We start from the raw sequence: 27,215 nt of genomic DNA on the forward strand, positions 1-27,215 counted from the left end.
GAGCGCTTTGGTATTCAAATTCCTTTTACCTCTGCCAAGTAGAATCCTAAAAATCTAAGAGAAAAGATTTGATTAAAAAAATTCAAAGTGAGCAAAGCCTGCCTAAACTAACCAGGAAAACCCCTGACCATTATATTAAGTAAACACAGACATATTTGACAATATAAAAATTAAATTTATATGATAGACACCGTTAATGTAGTCAAAAGACTACACTTATATAGGCTCAGAAAAATATTAGTAAAATGTATTTTATATATAGGTTTAATATCCCTAAGATTTAAAATGCTCCTACAAATTGATAAGGAAAAGATAAATAGTAGAAAAGTGGATATATAAATGAATGGCCAGTTCAAGGGAGAGGGACTTTGAAAGGTTGGTTACATAAAGCACACAGAAGCATGTGTAGTCTTATTAGAGCAAGCATGAACTGTACAGCTTTTTACCCATGAGATGACAAAGATTTAAAACGTTCAGAATGTGTGGTGTTGACAAGGATGCAGAGATACTGACATTCTTACACGTTAATTTGGGAGTGCATCGTTACAGTTTTAAAAGATATATATGTGTGTGTGTGTGTGTATACAAAAGTTATATTACACATATATTCTTTGGTTAAGTTTACCTTTAGGAATTTATGCTATAAAAATAAACATGCTGGTATGTGTAATATCTTGGGCACACTTTAAATGGCATTGAAGCATAATCAAGTGAATAAATTATAGATATCCATAGTGTGGAGTATTCAACTGAACTAGTTTAGATTTCTGTCTGTTGACCTGGAGTAATATAAATGAGCAAAGCATGTTTTAAAGGTCTGTTTATAATAGAAACACTTCCATAAAATCAACTGTTCCTCCCACTTCATATGCGCATATCTGTTAGTGTCAAAGAACATGCTCCTGCAGGCTTTTAGTAGTAGCTGCTTTGCTGTGGGAGCTATATGTTACTTTTGTTACTTTAAAATATTAATCTAATGTATATACTTTAAAATAGAAATCTAACAGAACAGCAAGTTTACAATGATGTTTCTTATTTAGATGGATGATGCTTGGAAGTATAATGGAGACATAGAAGGCGTTAAGAGAACCCAGAGCAGTTCGATCAGCATCTCTGTGCAAAGACCTGACACAAGCCAGCTTGCGTCTGGCTCATCCAGTGAAAGAGAGGCCGAAGCGCCCAGAGAAAGTGTGATGCGATTGCCCTCTCCTACACCCCGCTACTCATCTCTTTCCCAGGATCAGGCTGCCACTTCTAAAGACACATTGTCTTCAAAATCTAGCCCTGATTTAACATCTGAGCTTGGAGAAGGGAGAAGCTCACCACAGGCAGAGGTCCCCAGATCACAGGTGAGTTTGGAAAGGCTTTTTAATAACCTGCTGCTTAAAAACTAAAGGATTTAAATCAGGAAACCATATTTCTCACCTCTGGGCATGACAGCCTTGACTGATAATGTAGAAATCGATGTTGCATTTTATTTTCAACAGATCTTGGAGGAGGTAGATCTCTTCCAGCTCTGTGATAGATCCAGGTGACCCTTCTGATATGGGTGTATGGAGACTTTTGGGACCAATCTCCCTCTGGTTAGGCTGGGTTCGCTCCCTACTCCCCACTCCAGCAGCTGTTGACTTGCACTGCTGGTGCTCATCAGTCCAGGTTCACGTGCAAGGGTTCCTCAGGGGGTTTTAGATGCAGGTCTAGTAGTTAAATGGGTAATAAAAGCCGCTTCTCAGGAAAGTGAACTTAACCACAAGGAGAAATTGATACGTATGAGAGGGACTGGCCTGTAAGGACATGGCACTTCTTTTTCTACCATATGAAAAGTGTGGTGGTGGTGGTTTAGTTGCTAAGTCGTGTCTGACTCTTGTGACCCCATGGACTGTAGCCCGCCAGGCTCCTCTGTCCATGGGATTCTCCAGGCAAGAATACTGGAGTGGATTGCCTCCTCCAGGGGATCTTCCTGACCCAGGGATCCAACCCAATTCTCTTAGGTCTCCTGCATTGGTAGGCAGGTTCTTACCAGTAGCGCCACCTGGGAGGCCCTGTTGCTTGTCTAGAGAACCGAAAGAAACTTTTCTCTTTTGGAAAAAGCCTTCATTAAGCAATTTGAGAGTTGTATGAAGCCTTTAGTGTGGAGGTGCTTTTATGGCTCTGTGACTTAGTCTAGCCTAAAGATACCTTACTAGAGTGTATATTTTCCAGGGCACATCATCAAGTATATAATGTGGCCTAAGTTATAGTAATGAAATGCCTTTGTGTAAAATATGACATAGTGTATTTTAGTATCATTCATTTTTATCACTATAGCAAAGCTTTACAAGTTTAGAGTAAGCTTTATCTCTTCATGATTATAAAAGACTCTGTGCTTGAGAAAATTTGGAAATGTAGGAAAATATACACAAGAAAAATGGTTTGGTAAGCCCATCATTTAGAGAGATTCTTTGACGCTTAGGTATATCTCTTCCAGTTTTTCTATCTGTATTTACAAATGTATCTAAAGCAATTTCTTCAGGTTGCTAAAAAATCACTGGTTGTAAATTATGTTTTAACTTCCATTTTAAAGAACTGGCAATATGTAATTAACATCATAAGTCTCAATGGATGAGAAGAATAGCCTCTGTTATACTTGGGGATCATAAGGTGCCAGTGGATGAATAATAGAGAGAGAGCAAGGTGCCTTTTGTTTTATGGACTTGCCTGTTTGCCGTCCTCTTTTCAAATAGCAAATCCCACGAAGCAGCCTGATTATTGTCCTGTGTGCTCAGGGATGGCAGCTCCCTTAGGGTGACAGGTGACTAGCTGCATCCATGGATTAAGAAGAAGCCTAAGTGTGGGTGTGTGTTCTAGGTCAGAGCAGTTCAGAGGAACCTGAGTTACCATGGCATGGTTTCAGGTTTCATCATTAGCGCGTTTATGCCTTTTAGTCACCCAACTTGAAGTGGAATGCTACCAGGCAAAATTAGGCTTGAATTAATAAGTGGAGCAGTTGGAATTCTTGACCAGACGTCTATGTTATATGATCCCTTGCCTGTTCTGGAGATGCTTGATGTGTCCACTTCCACACTCTGAGGAAAGTGACTTGTGTAGCATTGTCCTGCTCTTATCACTCAGAGGGCACTTGCTGATCTGGGAAAAGGGTGGGGAATGCACAGAACAGCCTAGGACCAGTATGGCATGGGCGTATGCAACACGCCTGCAAATTATCCAATTCTAGGAGTTCAGAGTAGAGAAAAATAAAAAGTAGTGTCTGGCTGAACACTGAGATGTCTTTCTCTTTTAACTGAAGTGTAGTTAATTTGCAGTATTCTGTTGGTTTCAGGTAGACACCTTGGTAGCTTTGTAAAAGAGTGTTCTTCAGGTCTTCTTCCTTTACTACATGTGTGCGGGCAGTATCCTTTCCTGTCTTTCTGCAGCATCTCTCTTGATGTTGTTACCCTTTTCTATCCTTGCTTCTGCTACCCTAGTTCCGGCCCTTTCCCTCATTAATGCAAACACTTTGTAAAATAGTCACAGATCTTTATGCCTCCTACACAAGGCTGGCCCCAGATTAATTTGCATGGTGCCAGGCTGGACTGGCTAATTTCTCTGCTTCAAAGCCCCCAGTGGCCCGCTATGATTCCTTCAGTGAAGTTCAGAGCACTCGGGAACACTGAGGTCCCTCCTGACTGGTCCCAAATTCTCTTTGTAGCCCTGGCACAGCTCATGTTTACTGAATGCTTGTCATGTCAGTAGGCTTAGCACGGAATGATTTTTTGAATCTTCACAGTGAACCTCTTATTGCTGTTTTGTCGCTGTGGAAATTGAGGCATGAAGTGGTCGTGATACTTGTCCACCTCCACACAGGGTATGGAGTGATGGAGTCAGGATTTGAACTTAGGCCATTGACTCAAGGTTGCCTACACCACCTTGTGTTGTGAGAAAGAGAGGGGAAGTAGCTGAAAGCTCTTCACATGAGACTGCTTGACTTCTCTGAAACACACCATTTACTTTCATGAGCACATCACACGTATTTTTGTTCTTATTGTTGCCCTATTTTAAAATGTTCATTTCAGTCATCTCCGTGTTTTAAAGTCTCCTGTTCCTTCAAAGCCCAGAGGGTTGGTTCCTTCGCAGGTCAAGATGTCTGTTTCCTCCCCCTTGTTGGAACTGAATTTTTCACCCTTGAAAGTTTCATTCACTGAATTTTTTCCCTTGAAAGTTTCATTCACTGAATTTTTTTCTTGTCCATATGTTTGTTTCTTCTTCACTGGTATTCTTCCCCGCTGGCTCAGACTGCCTGCAATGCAGGAGACCCTGGTTTGATCCCTGGGTTGGGAAGATTCCTTGAAGAAGAGAATGGTTACCCACTCCAGTATTCTTGGCTGGAGAATTCCATGGACACAGAGCCTGGCGGGCTACAGTCCATAGGATCGCAAAGAGTCAGACATGACTAAGCGACTAACACTTTCATTTTTTTCACTTTTTGGCTTTTACCCATAGTTGTCACTTAAGTGTTTACTGAGTTGAATTGCATTCAAGGCCTTGATGACTAGACTGAAGTATGAATTTGATCCAGCAGATAATTTAGGTCCTTATAGGTTCTTTAATGTGGGAATTTTAGGGTTAAGGGGTATTATAGGAATGTGAGCACTGTGATGTTCTAGAATATTATTTTAAGGAGGTGAAATCTAAGGGCAGAAATGGGCTAGTAGCCTGTCACAGAATTATGGTAAGAAGGGAGTTCATAGCATAAAGAGCAAAGACTTAACAAAGGAAGAACGTAATGACCTTTTTAAAAATCTGCTCAGGAATTTCTTTCTCATCTCCATTGCTGATCTGGAGTTTTATTTCGCTCTCTTTCCCTTTCTCCTCTACTTCTGTTATGGGTTGCTTCTTTTTCCTTCTCCCTTGCCAATCCAGGCTGCCAGGGCAATTCTCAGGGGAACCCAGGGCAAGAGGAAGCAGTGTGGCTCTGAGTCCTCCAGCCTGCTCCGACTGCCTTGCATATGTGCCTTTCCCCTGCAGAAGGGTGTTGCCCGGGTTTTTGTCTTGTTTTCTGTCTTGTCCGAGCCCTCTGCTCTCAAATCTCAACCAAATCCTTGTTCCAGGACCTTTGCTCCAGATTATTAGATCAGAACCCAGAATCAGGATGATAAATACATGTGGAGGGAAGGAAGCTTTTTACACTTCTGATGCCCAAGTCTACAATAGTGCCTCTTTTAAGAGTACCCAGGGTTTAACCTTCTCACAGCTTCCTCCTGTTCATCTTACCTGTTTGTCACCTTCACTGGACCCTAATCTATCTAAAGGTGGGAAGCAAGTCTATTTTGCTCGCTGGTAGTGCAGTGCCTGCATCTGTAAGTGTTTGCTGAACGCTGACCGAGTTCTAGTATAGTAGCTTTAGGGCCATGTGTGCGGGAATTAAATAGGGATTTCTTTTGTTGTTCTGGAAATGGTCTAAGCAGCATATATTACCATGTATAACATTGTTTCCATGGGAAAAAGAAGATAATTAATAGGCATCACCTATGTGCCTTAGCACCTTTTAAATGTTTCATTTAATCCCCTCAATAATTTAGCAAAGTATGTGGTATTATCCTCACTTTTACCAGTGAAATACTTGAGATTTGAAAGTTATGTAACATGCCCCAGGCTGGTTAGATTCTTAGGCCACAGTTGCAATTTCTCTGACCCTAATTTATTTTTTTGAAATGTGACATGCTTAAATTGGAAAAGAACCTTGTTTCTAGTTAAAACACCAAATGTTGACTTATTTTAACATCGCCATGTGTTTAGAATTTAGAGCCAGTGTGGACTGAAATATCTTCTGGTTCATAAAGAGAAAATCATCCTTAAAATTATTTTGAAAGAAGGTAGATATTTATTAAAACTTAGCCCAGTTGAATATAATTCTGAGATGCAGACTTTGAAATCTACGCAGTAGGTTATAAGGACCTATCAGAAACTTTTAAATAGAGTGTGATATAATAATTGGCATTTTCTGTAACTAAAGTTCAGGCAGCTGTGGGGAAGACGGGAGGAAGGAAAAGCTGGAGGCAGGAGAGCCAATTAGAAGGTTACCCACGGCAGTTTAGAGGGAAACTATGACCTGAGTTAAGATGAGCTTAAAGGAGGATGGAAGGATGGGATATTCAAGGTAGATTTATGGCTTGTGGCCTTGCTAACACTTTATTAAGTGCATGTGTGTGATGGATTGTGGGGGGCCCATTGTGTAGAGGTAGCCTGGGGAGCAGTTAGGGGGAGGAAGGAGGAAGAGGCCCAGAAAGAACCTGATGTTTCTAACTTGGGCATCTGGCTAAATAGTGATATAATTAACCCATATGTGAAAAACAAGAGGTAGAAGAGCAGGTTTAGGGAGGAATAATTTTGAATGTGTTGGACTTAGGTAATAATTGATGACAACGCATGAGGTTTACTCAGGAAAACAAGTGGTCAGGAAAGTGGGAGACTGCCTGGGGAAGAGGAGCAGCAGCCAAAGGAAACTAGAAAGAAGAGGGACATACGAATGAAAGCAGGAGGTGGCCAGAGGGATGGAGGAGAGAGGCAAGAGGAAGGAGAATAGTGGGAGACATGGAAGGTTGCTTCCTGAAAGCAAGAGGAGCTGGTAGTGCCTGATGGGATGAGGGCCGAGAATGGATTTGGTAGGTAATAAGAGAGAAGCTTGGGAATGGGTTGAGTCAAGTGGGAGAGCTGGCAGGATCACCTGCTTCCGTGGAGTGGATCATGGAGAAGGGGAGAAGGTAGATATAGACTCATCTTCGGTGAAGGATGAGCTGCGCCATGATTTGAGGGCTACTCACTATGGCTTTCCTGTGGCTCAGCTGGTAAGGAATCTGCCTGCAATGTGGGGGACCTGGGTTGGGAAGATTCCCTGGAGAAGGGAAAGGCTACTCACTCCAATATTCTAGCTTGGAGAATTCCATGGACTGTATAGTCCATGGCGTGGCAAAGAATCGGACACGACTGAGCGACTTTCACAACGTTCTCATCCACTAAGACCATGAAAAAAGACATGAAAGAACTGTGTAGCCAACATCAAAGATTGTTTATTTCCTTTGTCATTTATGATTTTACAGCCTAAATCTACTTTTAGTGTATTTTTGTTTTATTGATTTAAGTAGGCTTTCTTTAAGTGAACATGTTTATCTGATCAAGAAAGTTTGAGAATGCCCATCTGACTTGTTAGTATATAAGGCTGACCCTGCTGTTCATTACTTTCCATCTGTGGTGATACTAGAATCCAACCCAGGGATCGAATCCAGGTCTCCCGTGTTGCAGGTGGGTTCTGTACTACCTGAGCCTCAAGGGAAGCCCAAGAATAGTAGAGTACGTAGCCTACCCCTTCTCCAGCAGATCTTCCCAACCCAGGAGTCGAACCAGGGTCTCCTGCATTGCAGGTGGATTCTTTACCAACTGAGCTATCAGGGAAGCCCTGTTAATTCATTAGATCTCATAAAAATCTGCTCATGGCTATGCCAGATAATCATATTTTTGTTTAAAAATCTCCGCTTGAAGTCTGTATTTCTGGGCGTCGCTGGTGGCTCCTGCCAGTGCAGGAAACATGGGTTCGATCTCTGATCCAGGAAGATCCCACATGTCCCAGAGCAACCCGTGCACCACAACTGTTGAGCCTGTGCTCTAGAGCTTGCAAGCTGCAACTGCTGAGCCCATGTGACAAAACTAATGAAATCCGGGAACCCTAGAGCCCATGCTCCACAATAAGAGAAGCTCAAGCAGCCCCTGCTTACAGCAACTAGAGCAAAGCCCACACAGCAAGGGAGACCCAGCACAGGCAAAAATAAAAATAACGAATAAAAATGTCTAGAGAATGTCAGACGACTAAGAGGTTGAGAAGAATGAGGAGAAATTAGAAAGTGTATATTTCTGTTTAAATTGAGGAAAGTTATTTTTATTTTAGATGCTGATATGTTGGTAATTGTACTCTATCTTTACCAAAATGGGCAACTCTCACCACTTGGCATGGTTCTTTTTCAGTCATCGAGACTCTAGATTTCCCCCAATAATGTATATTCCTGGTTCCATCCAGTTCAAAAGGAAATTCCCACATCATCTTGCGAAACTTGGACCCTTTGTAGAATCCTCACATGGCATATTTCTCATGAGAAAAACCAGGAGGCACAAATCCTAAGTGAAATCAGAGTTGAATGGATTATGCTTGACTGTAATTATAGAGGTATGTTAGTTGCACAATCATGTCTGACTTTTTGCAACTCCATGGACTGTAACCCTCCAGGCCCCTATGTCCATGGGATTTTCCAGGCAAGAAGAGAGAGTAGGTAGCCATTCCTTTCTCCAGTGGATCTTCCTGACCCAAGGATCAAAGCCGGGTCTCCCACATTGCAGGCGTATTCTTTACCATCTGAGCCACCAGGGAAAGCCACCTTACTTACAAAAAGTCTCAAGGATAATCTAATTCAAGAACCCAGGATTCCACAGACATGCCACAGTGACTATCATAGGAGGAAGCCACGCAAGAGGGGACTATGGGGCCCTTTCCTCGAACCGCGACCACCCACTTTAATCCTTTCTGTATAGGTTTTGAGAGGAAGATGGTCTGCATGGGAAAATAGGGTTTTGGAAACAGAAAGCTTAAAAATCAATGCCATTGTGAGAGGAAAGTCTCTGCCAGACTCAGTGAAATGCCTGAGGCTACCTGGCTGTTGACAGAAATAAACCTGTAATTGGTTCTCTCTCCTTTGTCTGTGTGTATGCCCAGGACCCACAGAACAGGCTGCCAGACTGTGGCCACAATGAGGCTGACCTCCTCTGTTAACTGTTTCAGAGAGGTGGTCATCTGCCCTTTTATTATGCTCAAGTAGAGATTTAGCTCCAGGGTAAGAGCAGTCCTTTAGAAGACAATTCTTCTGGTCGAATACAATTGTGAGGCTCTTCCATCTATGGCTTAAGCTCATTCTCTTTTATCCTGTTCCACCAAACAGGATACTATTCACTTACTCTTGCCCACAAAGAATTCTTTATTGTAGTTTGGAACTATTTATTAAAACTCTGTCCTGGCTTTTATTCTTCAAGATATAAAAAACCTGAGTTAGTATCTTGGAATTTCTAATCCATGGTTTGTCTCTGTGGCCTTATATAGCAATAGATTCTGCACTCTAATTGGCTTTAGGTCAGAATATGGAGGAGTGGAATGGGGTAAGAGTGGTGAAGATGACCACTTATTTTCATTGAGTCATCTCTAATTTAAGTGTGTGTTGGTTTTGGTTAAGGAGTAGAACTAACCAGTAATTTTTTCTATTCATAGCAGAGTTTTATTATATTCCAGAGATTGGTATCCATCAGGCTGATAATTAATGAGTATTCTCACTACCTACATCTCAGTTCCCATATTTCAACCGCTTTATATGATGTCTGATGAAAAAAAAGTTTCTATATTATTAGCTACACTGGTTTTTTTTTTTTTTTTTCTTAAAAAATTCTGTACCCACTCTTGAAAAGTCAGTAATTATTTCTTGAGACCTAGGACTACGCCTCGGAGAAGGCAATGGCACCCTACTCCAGTACTCTTGCCTGGAAAATCCCATGGACAGAGGAGCCTGGAAGGCTGCAGTCCATGGGGTCGCTGAGGGTTGGACACGACTGAAGTAACTTAGCAGCAGCAGCAGCAGGACTATGCCTAATTCATCTTTATTTCCTCAGTGTTTTAATCAGAATAGATGCACAATAAATGTATGTTGAACAAATGAGTAAGTGTATATTGTTATAGCACTTCTCATGTCCATATAATACAGTAAATTCTCGAGCCTTTATTCAGTGCCTCTCTTGTCTTCCTTCTTATTCATATGTAATATCACAGTTTTTCTTAGAATATAGTCACCTGACTTTTAAACTTATTTTAAAGGTACAAAAATTTGTGAATTGCCCACTGGTCCTAGGTCTGGATTTAACTGCCAAATTAAAATTGAGAAGTTGCGGGGGGGGGCACTCCGCAGAAAGAGAGAGGCAGTGGAACTTCCCTAGGCAAAGACGAGGGGTCCCGAGGAGAGGTGAGCCTGCTGTCCGCCAACCCAGCCCCTCGGAGAGCGAGAGACAATCAGATGCGACAGGGGTTCCCTCGAAGCAGTTCCGCTTTATTGCCGCAAGCTCCAGACTTATAAAGGCAAGCAGGGGGGGTTTGCGAGGGACTATCCATAGTCGCACCAATCACGTTAAAGGTCAAATCGTCATGTGCCATCATTATAACAGGAGTCTCTGGTGATCACGCGCTGTCTACCTGCATGGAAATCAAGAGAGCCACTCAAAAGTTTTGACAAACAACTTAGGCCGCGCCCCCCTCTCTTCCTCCAGGTGCCGTCTTAGCTCTAAACTGCAAAGCTAGCCCTTCTTTTTAAAGATTTCCCATTTAGGCCCCCACAAGAAGTTATAGGTTTTTCCTGGAAAATAAAGCGACTTTAAGAGGAATTTTTCTTTTTAAACAATTAAGTCTAAGTTCTTGATAATTGTGAATCAAACCTGGAAACACTGATCTGGGAAACAAACGCTCAAATTTATGTCTGGTTTTACCCCAAACAAAAAATATAAATTATGGAAGTTAATTAAATTTTTCACAAACATAGTATACTGTAAAACTGAAAACATTTCTTTTGGAGAATGGCTTACTGAGAATTTGTTGCCATGGACTGTACTGGAGATGGGAATAAAGGTCTACCAGCTGTCCAAGAGGCTCTTGTGCTTGTGAGCTGCTGTTACTTCAAGGAGGTTGTGGCCTGGAGCTCATGCTGTCTCGGGGGCCCTCTTGGCATCTTACTAGTGGTTCCTCGGGGTTGACCTAGTTCTGCATTTTGCAGCATAAGTAGCTTTTACCACTACCTCTTCATGAAGCAGTAGGAGAAGCAAAAATGTCTTGGCAGACTTAGAGATTCCTATTAGGGAACAGTACCACTCCTAGAAAAGTGATTCTGATTGCTGAATTTGTGTCTACAAACCCTCAAAATTTTTCAGCTAAATATGTTAAATGCTCGAGGTAGTTTTTTAAAGTATGGTGAAATTTTAAAAATAAGTGATTTAAATCTTTTTTGCATTTTCAAAGATGGCATTTTGTTGCCATGTATCTAAAGCAGAACTGCTTAGATAGAATAGGTAAATTTTGAAAGAACAGCATGTTAATTTGATACATTTATATATTGTAATGTGATTGCCATTGTAGTGATAATTAACATCTCTCACATTACATAATTATCTTTTCTCTTTATGGTTGGAAATTCTAGTCTCTTAGCAAGTTTGATTATAATAAGATATTATTTATAGTCACAGTACTGTGTATTAGATCTCTAGGGCTCATTTTACTGTTCATTACAAGTTTGTACCCTTAAACACCATCTGTTCTTTCCTCTCACCCCCATCCCCTTGTAACTACCACTTTACTCCCTGTTTTATGAGTTTGGCTTTGAGATTCAACATATAAGTGATATCACATGTACTTGTCTTCCTTTGTCTGACTTACTTCACTTTAGCATAATGTCCTCAAGTTTCTTCCATATTGTTCCAGATGGCAGGATATCCTTTTCCTCATGGCTGAATAATATTCCATTGTGTGTATATGTGTGTGTGTGTGTAGTGTATATATGTGTGTATATATATATATATATATATATATGCTATATCTTCTCAGTCAACTCCATTCCTGGGTAACAACAAATGGTCTATAACTGAGGCTTAAGTGTATGATGAGCAAAAGTCTAAGCTTTATCATATAAATCGACTGATTTATAGTATTCATGCAAAGAACAATAGCCATAGATATGAAGATTTCCCTTATTTTAGCAGAAAATAATAAACTGAGAAATATTTATGTAAATGAAAGTTTTACCAAACCCAAGGGGGAGAAGAATGGTGTTTCTGGTTTATCATGAAATAATTCCAGTGTGCCCTGCACACAGCCTCCCTTCTTTGGCAGATAGACTTTCCTCCATGTGGGTGCCAGGGACACTTGATCCCACCGTTTCATGTTTGTTTTCAGGATCAGTTCAGTGATATGAGAATCAGCATAAACCAGACGCCTGGGAGCAGTCTTGACTTTGGGTTTACAGTAAAATGGGCTTTTTCCAGGATCTTCATAGCATCAGTTGAAGCAGGTAAATCATAGATTTTGCTCTACTGTAGTGTTTTCTTGTTTGTTGTCTTTTGCTGTTCAATGTCCCCCTCCCACCCCCTCCCCCTGCCCAGAAATGTGCTTATTTGAAAGAGGAGGAGAAAACACACGTGAAAAATACAGCAGTAAAGTGAAGAGATATGTCTTCTTCCTGGAGACTAATGGAGTTATGAATTACATATTATTTGATCTTGCCTAGTTAATTTTAGTTTTGAAGAGTCGTAATTTTGTGAGTGTTACAGAATTCATTTATCAAAATTTTAGACTTAATATTTGGAAATACTAGCAAACTACCAAATTGAAGATCCAGAAAGAACTGTCCTTGTGTTTCTGGTGGGTATATAAGTACTATATATCATCAATATTTTCTGAGCATCTAATGGATCTGTTGTCCATGGACCCCAGAGGATGTTTCAGGACTTTTACAAAAAGGATTGCCCCTCCTCCAACCAGGATTATTCCAAATTAGGCCCAGGAACTCTTGGCAAAATATTACAAGACCTGAAATTAAAATGAAAGCTATTGTATATACAATATGTTCCTCAATACAAAAGTTCCTCATTTGCAAGTTTTAGCTATATAAAAATGCATACTCACTCTGGTTATTTCTTTGAGATTCCAAGGGTGATTTAATTAGATAATGATAGGTAGTAATTTTTAAGGCATTTTAAGTGACCTTTTTTTTCTCCTCCCTATTCCAGAGCCCATCTGACTTTGGAAGCTCAGCTCAAGTACAATATATACTTAATGTTTTTAATTTAAACATAATTAAAATTTTTCTTCTTAGGTTAATAAAGCAATTTTATTGAACAGATGACTTTATCATTTCTCCTTTAAATGCTTAGAAACATACATACCATAGAATTTTAAAAAATGCCTTTGGTTGCCTTGTAATTTTGTAGCTACTCAAATATTTGATACTTTAAGAAATTCTGTGACTCTTCTGCAACTGAAAGATATGAGAAATGCTTAGATGAGGTTAAGAAGTCATTGTTTTCCTTAATTTAAATGAGCAGTGACTAGTAGAACATGTTTTTATTTTTCATTGGTGGTTTCATTTATTTTGCTTTGTTTAGGTAGCCCAGCAGAATTTTCTCAGCTACAGGTAGATGATGAAATTATTGCTATCAACAACACCAGGTTTTCATATAAGGACACAAAAGAGTGGGAGGAAACCATGGCTAAGGCCCAGGAAACTGGGAGCCTAGTTATGGATATCAGGCGCTATGGAAAGTCTGGTGAGTTGGTTATCCCACTGTGTTTGGCTTTCTAAACTGGGAGCTGGTCTTTGGCAAGTGGTTATAACAGCTTGCTTCAATAACATTTTTTTCTCTCTCCATTTCACTTTTTTGTTTTTTGGCTGAAAAATGTTTGTGGTTATGTTGAAACGTCTTGAATGATATTTCTTTGGATGTTCTGTCTGAAAACTTTTCACTAGCAAATTTACTGAATTCTACATGATTTATTGACTGACTGATGTGCTGAACTGGCTTTGAATGCAGATAGCAACTGAAAGGTCTTGTAATTGTGTCTGCATTTGGGAGTTATATGCTGATGTTGAATATTAAGAATTATACCGTGGTTTCACTTCCTCTACAGCATCCTGACTGTAACTGGTATAAGAAAGAACACAGTAGGTCAGTATCCCAGTTGTTGACTCTCAAGGAACTTTCCATGTACATTTCATCATTGTGTTTCTTAATTGTCGAAGTTAGATGGGGAAGGGCATTAAGCTTTCCCAGACCTACCAACTTAGGATATCAAAATATAATATCCAGTCCTGGTTTACAGAAAGATTCAGCAAATTTGCCAGTCTTTTCATTATTAACATGCTCTAACCCTCTGGTTTTGGAAGGCTATCTGGTGGTAAAAGGCCTAAAACTCTTCATTTCTTTCACATACTGTCTGATTTATTTGTCTTGTGTGTGTGTGTGTTTTATGTGTACATTTCAGTAACTTTGTTCTCTCCACTTCTACATTTATGTGTACTCATTTCTTGATCTTCATGTGACAATCAGATTGGGGCAAAGACCAGACTTCCCTGCCATTTACACGGCATAAAACCCTCAATCTCACCAGTATGGCTACCAAAATTATAGGTTCACCTGAAACAAAGTGGATTGATGCCACTTCCGGAATTTACAGCTCAGACAAAGCTTCAAATCTGTCAATAACAACCGATTTCTCAGAAAGCCTCCAGAGTTCTGTAAGTATTTTGAGAAGCGTTAGTATTGGGTAGAGCAAAGCAACTATACGAAGTGTGTTGGAGGTGGGGGAGGAGTTTTTCTTTGAACAATTTTGATGCTATTTTAAAAAATAGATAATTAATAAGGTAATTTATAGTCATGAGAGTAAAATATATCTTTGAAAATCATAAGGCATTACTCATGAATAATTATGAGTAATAGTGAGTTATATAATGAAAATAATCTAAAGATCCCACAGTGATCTTTTGTAGGTGTTTCTTACCAACCGTTCATCATTATACCCATCCCTCAGATCGTTGTGAATGTGAAGAAGTTAATTATGTAGAATTATATGCTATAACTTTCCTATGCTTTCCTTAGTCTTCATTGGTAAAATAAGTATAGTAAGTGTGTGCAATTTAAAAACCTCATGAAGCAGTTTTAGTTCTTGTGTGCGTGAATTTGATGGGTAGAATTACATATGTAGTTAAGAGATGTGTAGTTACATTAATTGATTAAAATTGATTAATTAGAATGTAAGCATTTTTCTAAGTATCAAAGTAATAATTTAAATTTTCAAATAAATGTGTTTACATTGACTCCCTAGATATAATTGTTGTCATCCCAAGATGCTTCCCTTTGTCTAATAAGGAGATTCTGCAACCTTGTATAAGAAAGGTTTAAATGTTAGAGGGTTCTATATGACTGTGTTGCTTATTTACAAACATAAAGCAAATGGACAAATGGTTATTTAGCCCATCATGTTTCTTGGAAAATTAATGACTGGTCGAACTTAAAGCCATTCATGCTTGCAGTTAGTCATTAATTTTCCACAGCTCCTAAAAAACAATGAAAAAATTACATTTCTATTATATGTAAAAGGCTATAAGGAATATATTAATATCCTGAAAAGCTCATCTTGTTAGCAGATATGTTTACTGATGAGAAATGGATTATTTAAGCCTAATGTCCAACTGGAGAGAATGTTAACTGCCATTTTTATCCTTTCTAGAATACTGAATCAAAAGAAATCAATGGAATTCGTGATGAAAGCAGTACTTTTGAATCAAAAGGTAAACATTACCATTATAACTTACATTTAAAATATAGGAAAAGTCACTACACTCAAGTCCTGCTATTATAAAACTTAATATCTGTGAGTGAAAGCAAAACTGATCCAGTGCAAGTTGAAACTCAAAGGTTGGCATACAGATCCAATTGCAGCCAGGTGGGAGGGCGTTCAGTTCCAATGTTGAATAGTCCAGGAACTGCAAACAAAGCTTTGGCAGCCTCTGCAGGAGCTCTGAGCGTGTATGTGTCTAATCCAAATAAGAAAGACTGGTTTTCTGGAGGCCATCAACCTTCTTGCTATGGTGTGCTGGCAAGGGGAGTCTTAGTTAACTATGAAATAATGCATGAGGTTTCCTTTCCCCCTTAATTGTTGTCAAGAGGTCAAACTTGGAAGCTCCTAGAAATAGGGAAATGCCAGTGGAAATAACGATTGTTAGGAAAAAAAATACCCATTTGTAATGAAAAAGCAGACATACAGCATCTAGGGAAACTTTGTAGTATGGAGTTACCACTCCTTTCCTTCTCCTGTCCTGTTCAGTTATCTGCAGATAGCTGAGCCACCACATTCTGTGTGCTGTGCCTTAGGCAGACAAAGGAAATAAGAAAGATCTGGTCCATATAGGCAGGGAGAAACTCAAAGAAGTCGAAGCTTCTCTTAGCATGAAACTAGGCTGCCAGGCACAGGGCTGGACTTTCTCAGTGGTTTGGTGATTTAGAGTCTGCATTTGTCAATGCATACTATCTGATGTCAAAGTCAAACCAAGTTTATAAATTTCCCTTCCTTTATTGATTATTTATCTTTGTATTTAATTTATGATAGCTGGAAGTGACTCCATTTGCTTTTTTTCCTTTTTAAAGTTAATGGCTATAAGATCTTGGAAACTAGAGCAAAATAGTCTGTTGCTCAGTTGTGTCCAACTCTTTGCACCCGGCGGACTTAGCCCACCAGGCTTTTCTGTCCATAGAATTCTCCTGGCAAGAATACTGGAGTGAGTTTCCATTCCCTTCTCCAGGAGATCTTGACGCGGGGACTGAACTCAGGTCTTCCACTCTGCAGGCAGATTCTTTACCATCTGAGCCACCAGAGAAGCCTAGTTAAGAAGAATGTTTTAATTATAGCTTTAAAAACAGATTGTTCTCTGGATATTTTTTATTTTCTTGTTCTATCCATTTTTTTAGTTCCTTTTTAAAAACTTCTATGTATTATGAAACTCTTAGTTACAAGCAGTTCTTCTTGTACTTGAGAATTTGAAATGATAAGCCTAAGCAAAAAAATTTAATTTCCATTTCCCTAAAGCTGTGTGATCTAGCATGGAAGATAGTACTTTGGCTTCTATGAAACTATGATGCTAGCTGCTAAAATTTATTAATCAAAATATTAGTTCCTGTTACTAATTTGAACGTAGTTATAGACTACTAAAACTATGTATGTCTTTGTGCATTGAAATAACCCCTATCTTCTATAGCTATCAGTTTTGTCACTTGAAAAATAATATTGCTACAGATTGGAAAAATGTATCAAGTATCATTTAGTTTTCCAGTGGTGAGAGATTAAAATGAATGACATGATATTGATATACTTTTTTGTTTTTTGTATTTTTCAACTAGCCTCTGAACCTATTTCTTTGAAAAACTTAAAAAGGCGATCACAGTTTTTTGAACAAGGTAAACTGCCAAGCTAACAATTCATGTACTTTCATGGAATTGTTCCCACTTTCCACTCTCTCCTGATAGCCTGTGGTGCTCGGCACTGAGCCTCTTCAATTCGGCCATCATTATGACCAAGCAACATAACCCATTTCCATTCTTTCCCTAGGATCATCAGGCTTTTCTTACAGTTCATGGGTCTACCTCTGTGGTAATGGGTCTTTGCGTGTCCTTTGTATACCTCTTAAGTTTGTTTTTTGTTTTTCTTTTTTTTTAATTAAAAAAAAATTGAGATGCTGTTTAAACACACACTTCTTGCCACTGGGTGACAGTGAGAAATGAGAAATTTCATGTATGCTTTACTGCTTCCTACAAATTGCGTACTACTGGATTACACCAACATGCAATTGGCCAACTCCTAAAACATCAAATTTGGGGTTATGGAGAATGCTCTGAATAAAGAGCAGAATCGTTGAGTGCCATTAGGATGATGGCTTTGGAGTGTTACTAGGACTGCTATGTTGACGTTGAAGTAAATTAAAAGTAAATTTTGGACACACCTGTCAGCGAGTGTGCTTTGACATTCCCTGTGTTGGTGTAGTCGGGCAGTGCTGCTTCACAGGGTGCTTTGCATGTGGCTTTTCCTCCCCGTTCACGTTTCTCTCATGCTCTGTCTCATGGGTGCAGTTTGAACTCTGCGTTTTGCAATCAAGAACTTAAAAGTAATATCCAATATTTGAGATACAATGGCACAGTCAATAGGGAGTGTGCTGTTGGTGTCTAAAATGTCATTGTTTCTTACTTTTAAGATTATCCATAATATTTACAAACTTGCCTTATAACATGATACTTACGGGATCTGTGTATTTTGTGTTAATCTCCTTCTAGGCACTTTTGATGAATTAAGATCTCTTTTCAATCATAAATAGAACTAGCTTACCAGCTATGCATGTGCAAGGGTCTATTTGTGTCAGTATCCTTAGTGGGTTTGACATTTTTTGTTCAACTCTGATTTTTCTGTGGTAATTTAATTGAAAACATATGATACTCCTAGTTCAAATTGGCTAAAATAAAGCAATTCCTTTTCTTTCTCTATGGTAATTTTCACTCCCTTTTCTTCAACAGACTATTTTAGGGAAGAATACTTTCCTAAATCTCAAAGCAGTTTTCTGTAAAATTTTGTTGTGTAAGTGAATAATCTGAGAGCTGAGGTTTCAGGAAAAATGAAAAAATACAATACGAGACTGTATTTTATGAAATTTGCTTACATGTTTATAATCATTGTACTATATTCAGGCAAACACAGTTATGTAGGTCCCCTAAGAATAAAAAGAATGACCTTCTGCCCATAAGTTTACACGTGAAGTCTGAATCTTTGTGTTTCGAATAATAGGCAAGGAAAGGGAAATATTTCATGAACATGTTTGTTGGTGACTTATTTCAGAAAAGTAGCTCATTGGCAATAAGTCCTGAAAAATGTGACTTACACCTGTCACAGTGTAATTAATAGCAACAAGTAAAAAAATTGGGTTCTATAGATGTTGTAATATTTGAAATTTAATTTTTTCTATTAGGCTATGAGGTATTATTCACCCTATTAATAAAAGAACCCTGAAACCCCTTAGAAATATACCAGTATCTCTGCCCTAGCACCTCGAGCTGGGCTGTAACTTGGGCATTCACTGTGATCTTTTTCACTGGCTTTGAATTCTGAAGATAAGTAACAAGCAGATGGAACTAAAGAGAGAAGCTTACTGTTGTTTGAAAACAACTGATGTCACTTAGTATACTGGCATAGAACCAGCTTAGTGATATGATTTTCTGAAGGGAATTATTTCATAGAAATGAAGACTTACATTGTTTTTTTTATTCTTTCCTTGCTCACACACTGTAACACAGGAAGCTCCGATTCTGTGGTTCCTGATGTAAGTAGTCTTCGTTTGGTTTTGGAATAAACTAGGAGGCTTGGGTGGGACTGAACTAGTGCACAGTAGCATCACTTATTGTTACTTTAAGCTGCGTGAGAGTTCATCCAGGAATGACTTTTCCAACATGAAAAGACCTTTTTTTAAATTGAAGTTTGCTGCTGCTAAGTCGTTTCAGTCATGTCCAACTCTGTGCAACCCCATAGACAGCAGCCCATCACGCTCCCCAATCCCTGGGATTCTCCAGGCAAGAACACTGGGGTGGGTTGCCATTTCCTTCCTTTCCAGTGCATGAAAGTGAAAAGTGAAAGTGAAGTCGCTCAGTCGTGTCCAACTCTTAGCAATACCATGGACTGCAGCCTACCAGGCTCCTCCGTCCGTGGGATTTTCCAGGCAAGAGTACTGGAGTGGGGTGCCATTGCCTTCTCTGTAATTGAAGTATAGTTGACTTATAATATTGTGTTGATTTCCAGTGTACAGCAAAGTGATTCAGTTATATGAATATATGTTCTTTTTTATATTTTGTCCATTATGATTTATTACAGGATATTGAATATAGTTCTCTGTGCTATACAATGAAACCTTTTTGTTTATCCATTCTATATAAAACACTTTGCATCTTCTAATCCCAAACTCCCAATCCAGTACTCACCCATTTCCCCATCCCCCTCCCCGCTGGCAGCCAGGAGTCTGTTGTCTATGTTTGTGAATCTCTTTCTGTTTCTTAGGTGAGTTCCATTTATGGTAAGAGACCTACTTTGAAATATAAAGCCCATTCTCCTTTGGTACAGCGTAGGCCAAGGGTGATCTGAATAATTCATGTATGCAAAAGTACTTCAGTAGATGACTTCATGAAATAACATATTCTTCTTGGTTTGCACTTCTTCTCTTATAACCTGGCAGCTTCCAGTCCCAACCATCAGTGCCCCAAGTCGCTGGGCCTGGGATCCAGAGGAGGAACGGAAGCGGCAGGAGAGATGGCAGAAGGAGCAGGACCGACTGCTGCAGGTAGAGCGAAGTAGAGTGGATCAGCAGGAACTACATTTGCTCTAAGAGCTTCTCCTGCTCAGTGGCAACTGGTATTAAGCAGCTGGAAAAATGAAAAGCCAATAACCTCGTAATTAACAAATGTTTTGATATGTAGCATGTTTTGTATGAAATACTTTTCTGTTTTTGAAAAGTTCTAGAGTCATCTTTTTTAAATTATTTATTAGTCCCTGGGTATATTTTTAGCCACCTTCATGGATCACCGTGCCTGAAGAGGCTTGCATAACTCAATGAAGCTATGAGCCATGCTGCGTAGGGCCACCCAAGGTGGATGGGTCACAGTGAAGAGTTCTGACAAAATCTCGTCCACTGGAGAACAAAATGGCAACCCACTCCACTGTTCTTGCCTGGAGAATCCCATGGACAGTATGAAAAGGCAAAAAGATATGATGGCAGAAGATGAGCTCCCCAGGTTGGAAGGTGTTCAATATGCTACTGGGGAAGAGCTGAGGACAGTTACTAGGCTGTATATTGTCACCCTGCTTATTTAACTTATATGCAGAGTACATCATGAGAAACGCTGGACTGGAAGAAATACTAGCTGGAATTAAGATTGCCGGGAGAAATATCAATAACCTCAGATATGCAGATGACACCACCCTTAGGGCAGAAAGTGAAGAGGAACCAAAAAGCCTCTTGATGAAAATGAAAGAGAAGAGTGAAAAAGTTGGCTTAAAGCTCAACATTCAGAAAACGAAGATCATGCCATCTGGTCCCATCACTTCATGGGAAATAGGTGGGCAAACAGTGGCAACAGTATCAGACTTTATTTTTTTGGGCTCCAGAAACACTGCAGATTGTGATTGCAGCCATGAAATTAAAAAACGCTTCCTCCTTGGAAGAAAAGTTATGACCAATCTACATAGCATATTCAAAAGCAGAGATGTTACTTTGCCAACTAAGGTCCGTCTAGTCAAGGCTATGGTTTTTCCTGTGGTCATGTATGGATGTGAGAGTTGGACTGTGAAGAAGGCTGAAAGGGAAAGGGAAGTCACTCAGTCGTGTCCGACTCTTCGCGACCCCATGGACTGCAGCCTACCAGGCTCCTCTGTCCATGGGATTTTCCAGGCAAGAGTACTGGAGTGGGGTGCCATCACCTTCTCCAATGAATGAGTCTACCTATTTGTAAAAATGTGACTGATGAAAACAGTGCAATCACAGGTTATCACACTGTACGAGTTCAGTTGTCAAGAGTGAGCAACTCGAAGGACATCACACAATCTATAAACCAGCTGGAAGGAGCCATCCAGACTTTGCCCTGTGAAGAAGGCTGAGTGCCAAAGAATTGATGCTTTTGAACTGTGGTGTTGGAGAAGCCTCTTGAGAGTCCCTTGGACTGCAAGGAGATCCAACCAGTCCATTCTGAAGGAGATCAGCCCTGGGATTTCTTTGGAAGGAATGATGCTAAAGCTGAAACTCCAGTACTTTGGCCACCTCATGCGAAGAGTTGACTCATTGGAAAAGACTCTGATGCTGGGAGGGATTAGGGGCAGGAGGAGAAGGGGACGACAGAGGATGAGATGGCTGGATGGCATCACTGACTTGATGGACGTGAGTCTGAGTGAACTCCGGGAGTTGGTGATGGACAGGGAGGCCTGGCGTGCTGTGATTCATGGGGTCGCAAAGAGTCGGACATGACTGAGCGACTGAACTGAACTGAACTGAACTGGAAAGAATGATGCGGATGGGCCAAAGTGGAAGCAGTGCTCAGTTGTGGATATGTTTGGTGGTGAAAGTAAAGTCCAATGCTGTAAAGAACAATATTGCATAGGAACTTGGAATGTTAGATTCATGAATCAAATTAAGTTGGATGTGGTCAAATAAGAGACAGTAAGAGTGAACTTTGACATCTTAAGAATCAGCGAACTGAAATGGATGGGAATGAGTGAGTTTAATTCAGATGAGCATTATATCTACTACTGTGAGCAAGAATCCCTTAGAAGAAATGGAGTAGCTCTCATAGTCAACAAAAGAGTCTAAAATGCAGTGCTTGGAGGCAACCTCAAAAATGACAGAATAATCTTGATTCGTCTCTAAGGCACACCATTCAACATTATAGTATTTCAAGTCTGTGCCCCAACCATTGAGGCCAAAGAAGCTGAAGTTGACCATTTCTATGAAGACCTACAAGACCTTTTACAACTAACACAAAAAAACAGATGTCCTTTTCATCATAGGGGATTATAATGCAAAAGTAGGAAGTCAAGAGATACCTGGAGTAACAGGCAAGTTTGGAATACAAAATGAAGCAGGGCAAAGGATTACAGAGTTTTGTCAAGAGAACACACTGGTCATAGCAAACATCCTCTTCCAATAAACCAAGAGATGACTCTACACATGGACATCAGATTGGTTATATTCTTTGCAGCCAAAGATGGAGAAGCTCTATACAGTCAGAAAAAACAAGACTGGGAGATGAGTGTGGCTCACAGATCATAAGCTCTTTATTGCAAAATTCAGACTTAAGTTGAAGAAAGTAGGGAAAACCACTGGGCCATTCAGGTATGGCCTTAATCAAATCCCCTAAGATGATATAGTGGAGATGACAAATAGATTCAAGGGATTAGATCTGACAGACAGAGTGCCTGAAGAACTATGAACAGAGGTTCATAACATTGTGGAGGAGGCAGTGACCAAAACCATCCCAAAGAAAAAAAAATGTAAGAAGGCAAACAGGTTGTCTGAGGAGATTTCACAAATAGCTGAGAAAAGAAAAGTGAAAGGCAAGGGAGAAAGAGAAAGATACATCCAACTGGATGCAGAGTTCCATAGAATAGCAGGGAGAGATAAGAAGGCCTTCATTAGTGAACAATGCAGAGAAATAGAGGAAACAATGGAATGGGAAAGACTAGAGATCTTTTCAAGAAAATTGAAGATACCAAGGGAACATTTCATGCAAAGATGGGCATATTAAAGGGCAGAAACGATATGGACCTAACAGAAGCAGAACAGAACTATACAAAAAAGATCTTAATGACCAGATGACCATGATGGTGTTACTCACCTAGAGCCAGACATTCTAGAGTGTGAAGTTAGGTGGGCCTTAGGAAACATTACTACAAGCAAAGCTAGTGGAGGTGACAGAATTCCAGCTGAGCTTTCAAATCCTAAAAGATGATGCTGTAAAAGTGCTGCAGTCAGTAGGCCAGCAAATTTGGAAAATTCAGCAGCACCACAGAACTGGAAAACATCAGTTTTCATTCCAATCTCAAATAAGGGCAATGCCAAAGAATGTTCAAACTACTGTACAATTGTGCTTATTTGACATTCTAGCAAGGTTATGCTCAAAATCCATCAAGATAGGCTTCAGCAGTATGTGAACCAAGAACTTTCCAATGTACAAGCTCAGTTTCAAAGAGGCAGAGGAACCAGAGATCAAATTGCCAACATTCATTGGATCATGGAGAAAGCAAGGGAGTCCCACAAAAACATCTACTGCTTCATCTACTACATGAAAGCCTTTGATTACATGGATCACAACAAACTGTGGAAAATTCTTAGAGATGGGGATACTAAACCACCATACCTGTCTCCTGAGAAACCTGTGTGCAGACCAAGAAGCAACATTTAGAACCATACATGGAACAATGGACTGGTTCAAAATTGGGAAAGGAGCACAAAAAGGCTGTATATTGTCACCTTTCTTATTTCACTTATATGTAGAGTATATCATGCAAAATGCTGGGCTGGATAAATCACAAGTTGGAATCAAGATTGCCGGGAGAAATATCAGTAACCTCAGATATGCAGATGATACTACTCTAATGGCAGAAAGTGAAGAGGAACTAAAAAGCCTCTTGATGAAAGTGAAAGAGGAAAAAAAAAATAAAGTGAAAGAGGACAGTGAAAAAGCTGGCTTGATACTCAGCATTTAAAAAACTAAGATCATGGCATGCAATTCCATCACTTCATGGCAAATAGAAGGAGAAAAAGTGGAAGCAGTGACTTCCCTCGCAGGGGTCTTCCCTTATAGCTCAGTCAGTAAGGAATCTGCCTGCAATGCAGGACGCCCAGGTTCAATTTCTGGGTCAGGAAGATCCCCTGGAGAAGGAAATGGCAACCCACTCCAGTATTCTTGCCAGAAGACTCGCATGGACAGAAGAGCCTGACAGGCAGGCTACAGCCCATGGGGTCTCTAGAGTCGGATGGACACGAGTTAGCGACTAAACCACCACCACCACGAGAGACAGATTTTATTTTCTTGGGCTCCAAAATCACTGTGGATGGTGACTGCAGCCATGAAATTAAAAGATGCTTGCTCCTTGGAAGGAAGGCTATGACAAACCTAGGCAGCATATTAAAAAGCAGAGACATCACTTGGCTGACAAAGGTCTGTATAGTCAAAGCTATTGTTTTTCCAGTAATCATGTACGGATGTGAAAGTTGGAACATAAAGAAGGCTGAGCGCAGAAGAATTGATGCTTTGAATTGTGGTGCTGCAGAAGACTCTTGAGAAACTTTTGTACTACAAGATCAAACCAGACAATCCTAAAGGAAATCAACCCTGAATATCTATTGGAAGGACTGATGCTGAAGCTGAAGTTCCGATATTTTGGTCATCTAATGCAAAGAGCTTACTCATTGGAAAAGACCCTGATGCTGGGAAAGACTGCAGGCAAAAAGTGAAGTGGATGGCAGAGGATGAGATAGTTATATAACATTACCAACTCAATGAACATGAACTTCAGCAAACTCTGGGAGATAGTGGAGGACAGAGGAGCCTGGAGACCCCTGTCTGTGGGGTTGCAAAGAGTCAAACATGACTAGTGATTGAACAACAACAAATAATTTTAGATAATGTAGCATCATCATTTCATGGCTTTTCTTATTCATGAGAGGTCTGTAGATTTGTAAGGACCTACCCACATATTGTCACCCTACTTATTTAATTTATATGCAGAGCACATCATGCAAAACACTGGGCTGGAAGAAGCACAAGCTGGAATCAAGGTTGCTGGGAGAAATATCAATGACCTCAGATATGCAGATGACACCACCCTTATGGCAGAAAGTGAAGAGGAACCAAAAAGCCTCTTGATGAAAGTGAAAGAAGAGAGTGAAAAAGTTGGCTTAAAGCTCAACATTCAGAAAATGAAGATCATGGCATCTGGTCCCATCACTTCATGGGAAATAGATGGGGAAACAGCGTCAGACTTTATTTGTTTGGCTCCAAAATCACTGCAGATGGTGATTGCCATGGAATTAAAAGACGCTTACTCCTTGGAAGGAAAGTTATGACCAACCTAGATAGCCTATTCAAAAGCAGAGACATTACTTTGCCAACAAAGGTCCATCTAGTCAAGGCTATGGTTTTTCCAGTGGTCATGTATGGATGTGAGAGTTGGACTGTGAAGAAAGCTGAGCACTGAAGAATTGATGCTTTTGAACTGTGGTGTTGGAGAAGACTCTTGAGAATCCCTTGGGCTGCAAGGAGATCCAACCAGTCCTTTCTAAAGGAGATCAATCCTAGGTGTTCATTGGAAGGACTGATGCTGAAGCTGAAACTCCAATCCTTTGGCCACCTGATGCGAAGAGTTGACTCATTGGAAAAGACCCTGATGCTGGGAGGGATTGGGGGCAGGAGGAGAAGGGGACGACAGAGGAGGAGATGGCGGGATGGCATCACGGACTCGATGGACATGAGTCTGAGTGAACTCCGGGAGTTGGTGATGGACAGGGAGGCCTAGCGTGATGCAATTCATGGGGTCGCAGAGTCGGACACGACTGAGCGACTGAACTGAACTGAACCGACATACACTGTACGCTCGGTCTATTGCAAAGTAATTCAGTGCCCCTTCCAATTAGCTGGGGGCTTCCATGAATTACAGCCATGGGGAAAGGTGGATATGAGTTCAGTTCTCCATGTCTACTCTTTCCTATCTGCATTTTAGCTCAATATGAGCTATTTTCTACTTTAGTGATGCAAATCTGATTGGTTAAATCAATGTCTCTGTCTTTAAATATGGAGGTAGAGGGTAGAACTGGCCAAAATCCAAATAAGGGATTGTTTAATATCATTAGCATATTAATGGATTAATATGCCATCTCATCTTATAGGAAAAATATCAACGAGAACAGGAAAAACTGAGGGAAGAGTGGCAGAGGGCTAAGCAGGAGGCTGAGAGAGAGAATTCCAAGTACTTGAATGAGGTAGTGTTGGATCATGTCATCTTCTTTCTTCCCTACCTTGTTGCTGAAAGTGGCTGTAAAATGGAACTACCCCGTTTCACATGGCTTTGGCCACACATTCACTTATGTCGCTCTCTCAATGTACCAGGCTGTGATTTGTCACAATGTTGCTTTGATGTTTCAGCCTTTCTCCTAGTTGCTCTGCTGTGTCACTAAGCAATCCTATCAGAAGGCTTTAAGTGTGTCTTCCTTTTCTGTGTTACAATTCCACTCTCCACATGTGATTTTGTCTGTGATAAAACTTTTTTTTTTAAATCTTTTTAGAACATTTTTAATTAGAGCATATTATCGGCCTTGGTTTCTTCCATACAACAATGTGAATGAGCTATACAACTATGTATATTATTTCAAGTGGAATTCTGGGCCAACTACAATAAGTATCATTTAAAACTGAATATAGACATGTCTTTGTGGAATGATAGAAACGCACAGATTTAGAAGGGTTTCTCTTCTCCCTGGTCATGTAGGAACTGATGGTTCTGAACTCAAATAGCATTTCTCTGATGGCCCGGGAGTCTGCCCTGGCCACCAGGGGTGAGGAGTCCAAGTCTTCTGACAAGGAAGGAACCCGGGCAGAGGAACAGATGAGGCACCAGCAGCAGGAGGAAGATGCGAATGAGGACCAAGGGAGGAAGCTGCAGGAACAGCTCACTCTTGAGAGAGAGAGGAAGTTGAAGGAGCAGCAGTATCAGGAAGACCAGCAACAGAAGCGGCGTGAAGCGGAGGAGCAGAAGCACCAGGCAGAGAAAGAGAGGGAAACTTCCATCAAAATATACCAGTACAGAAGGTCTGTCTCCGGCCAGAGGGCACGTGTAGTTTTTCACTTGTCTGGGCTTAGCTGAATGGATACAGCCATATCCATTCCCTACTTCAGAGGCACCTACTTGGTCCTCTTGCTCCCCACCGTCCATCCTCTAGGCAGGGGAACCCAGCAGAACGAACCCTTTCCACTGTCAGTCTGAGCTTATCACCTGACTTCCTGCTCTGAGTTCCCCTGTTGCTCCCTGTCATATTACAACA

The 27,215-nt window shown here is 40.3% G+C and overlaps 1 protein-coding gene across 14 annotated transcripts in view; it reads left to right on the forward strand.

Moving 5' to 3' along the window:
• The window catches only part of LMO7 (LIM domain 7), a 221,190-nt gene that overhangs the window by 181,889 nt on the left and 12,086 nt on the right, over nt 1–27,215 (forward strand). For 8 of the 14 annotated variants that reach the window (XM_040266894.1, XM_040266881.1, XM_040266887.1 and 5 more), the window contains 11 exons: nt 1,041–1,349; nt 11,999–12,113; nt 13,207–13,368; nt 14,149–14,336; nt 15,329–15,389; nt 16,996–17,052; nt 17,204–17,245; nt 18,934–18,959; nt 19,863–19,967; nt 26,064–26,156; nt 26,663–26,982. In XM_040266894.1, the coding sequence (XP_040122828.1) occupies nt 1,041–1,349; nt 11,999–12,113; nt 13,207–13,368; nt 14,149–14,336; nt 15,329–15,389; nt 16,996–17,052; nt 17,204–17,245; nt 18,934–18,959; nt 19,863–19,967; nt 26,064–26,156; nt 26,663–26,982 (1,478 nt within the window). The remainder of the gene's footprint in view (nt 1–1,040; nt 1,350–11,998; nt 12,114–13,206; nt 13,369–14,148; nt 14,337–15,328; nt 15,390–16,995; nt 17,053–17,203; nt 17,246–18,933; nt 18,960–19,862; nt 19,968–26,063; nt 26,157–26,662; nt 26,983–27,215) is intronic. The other 6 variants (XM_040266883.1, XM_040266892.1, XM_040266893.1 and 3 more) reach the window with 3 other exon arrangements.

This window comes from Oryx dammah, unplaced genomic scaffold (assembly GCF_014754425.2).
Source record: "Oryx dammah isolate SB20612 unplaced genomic scaffold, SCBI_Odam_1.1 HiC_scaffold_24, whole genome shotgun sequence".
NCBI classification, from domain to species: Eukaryota; Metazoa; Chordata; class Mammalia; order Artiodactyla; family Bovidae; genus Oryx; species Oryx dammah.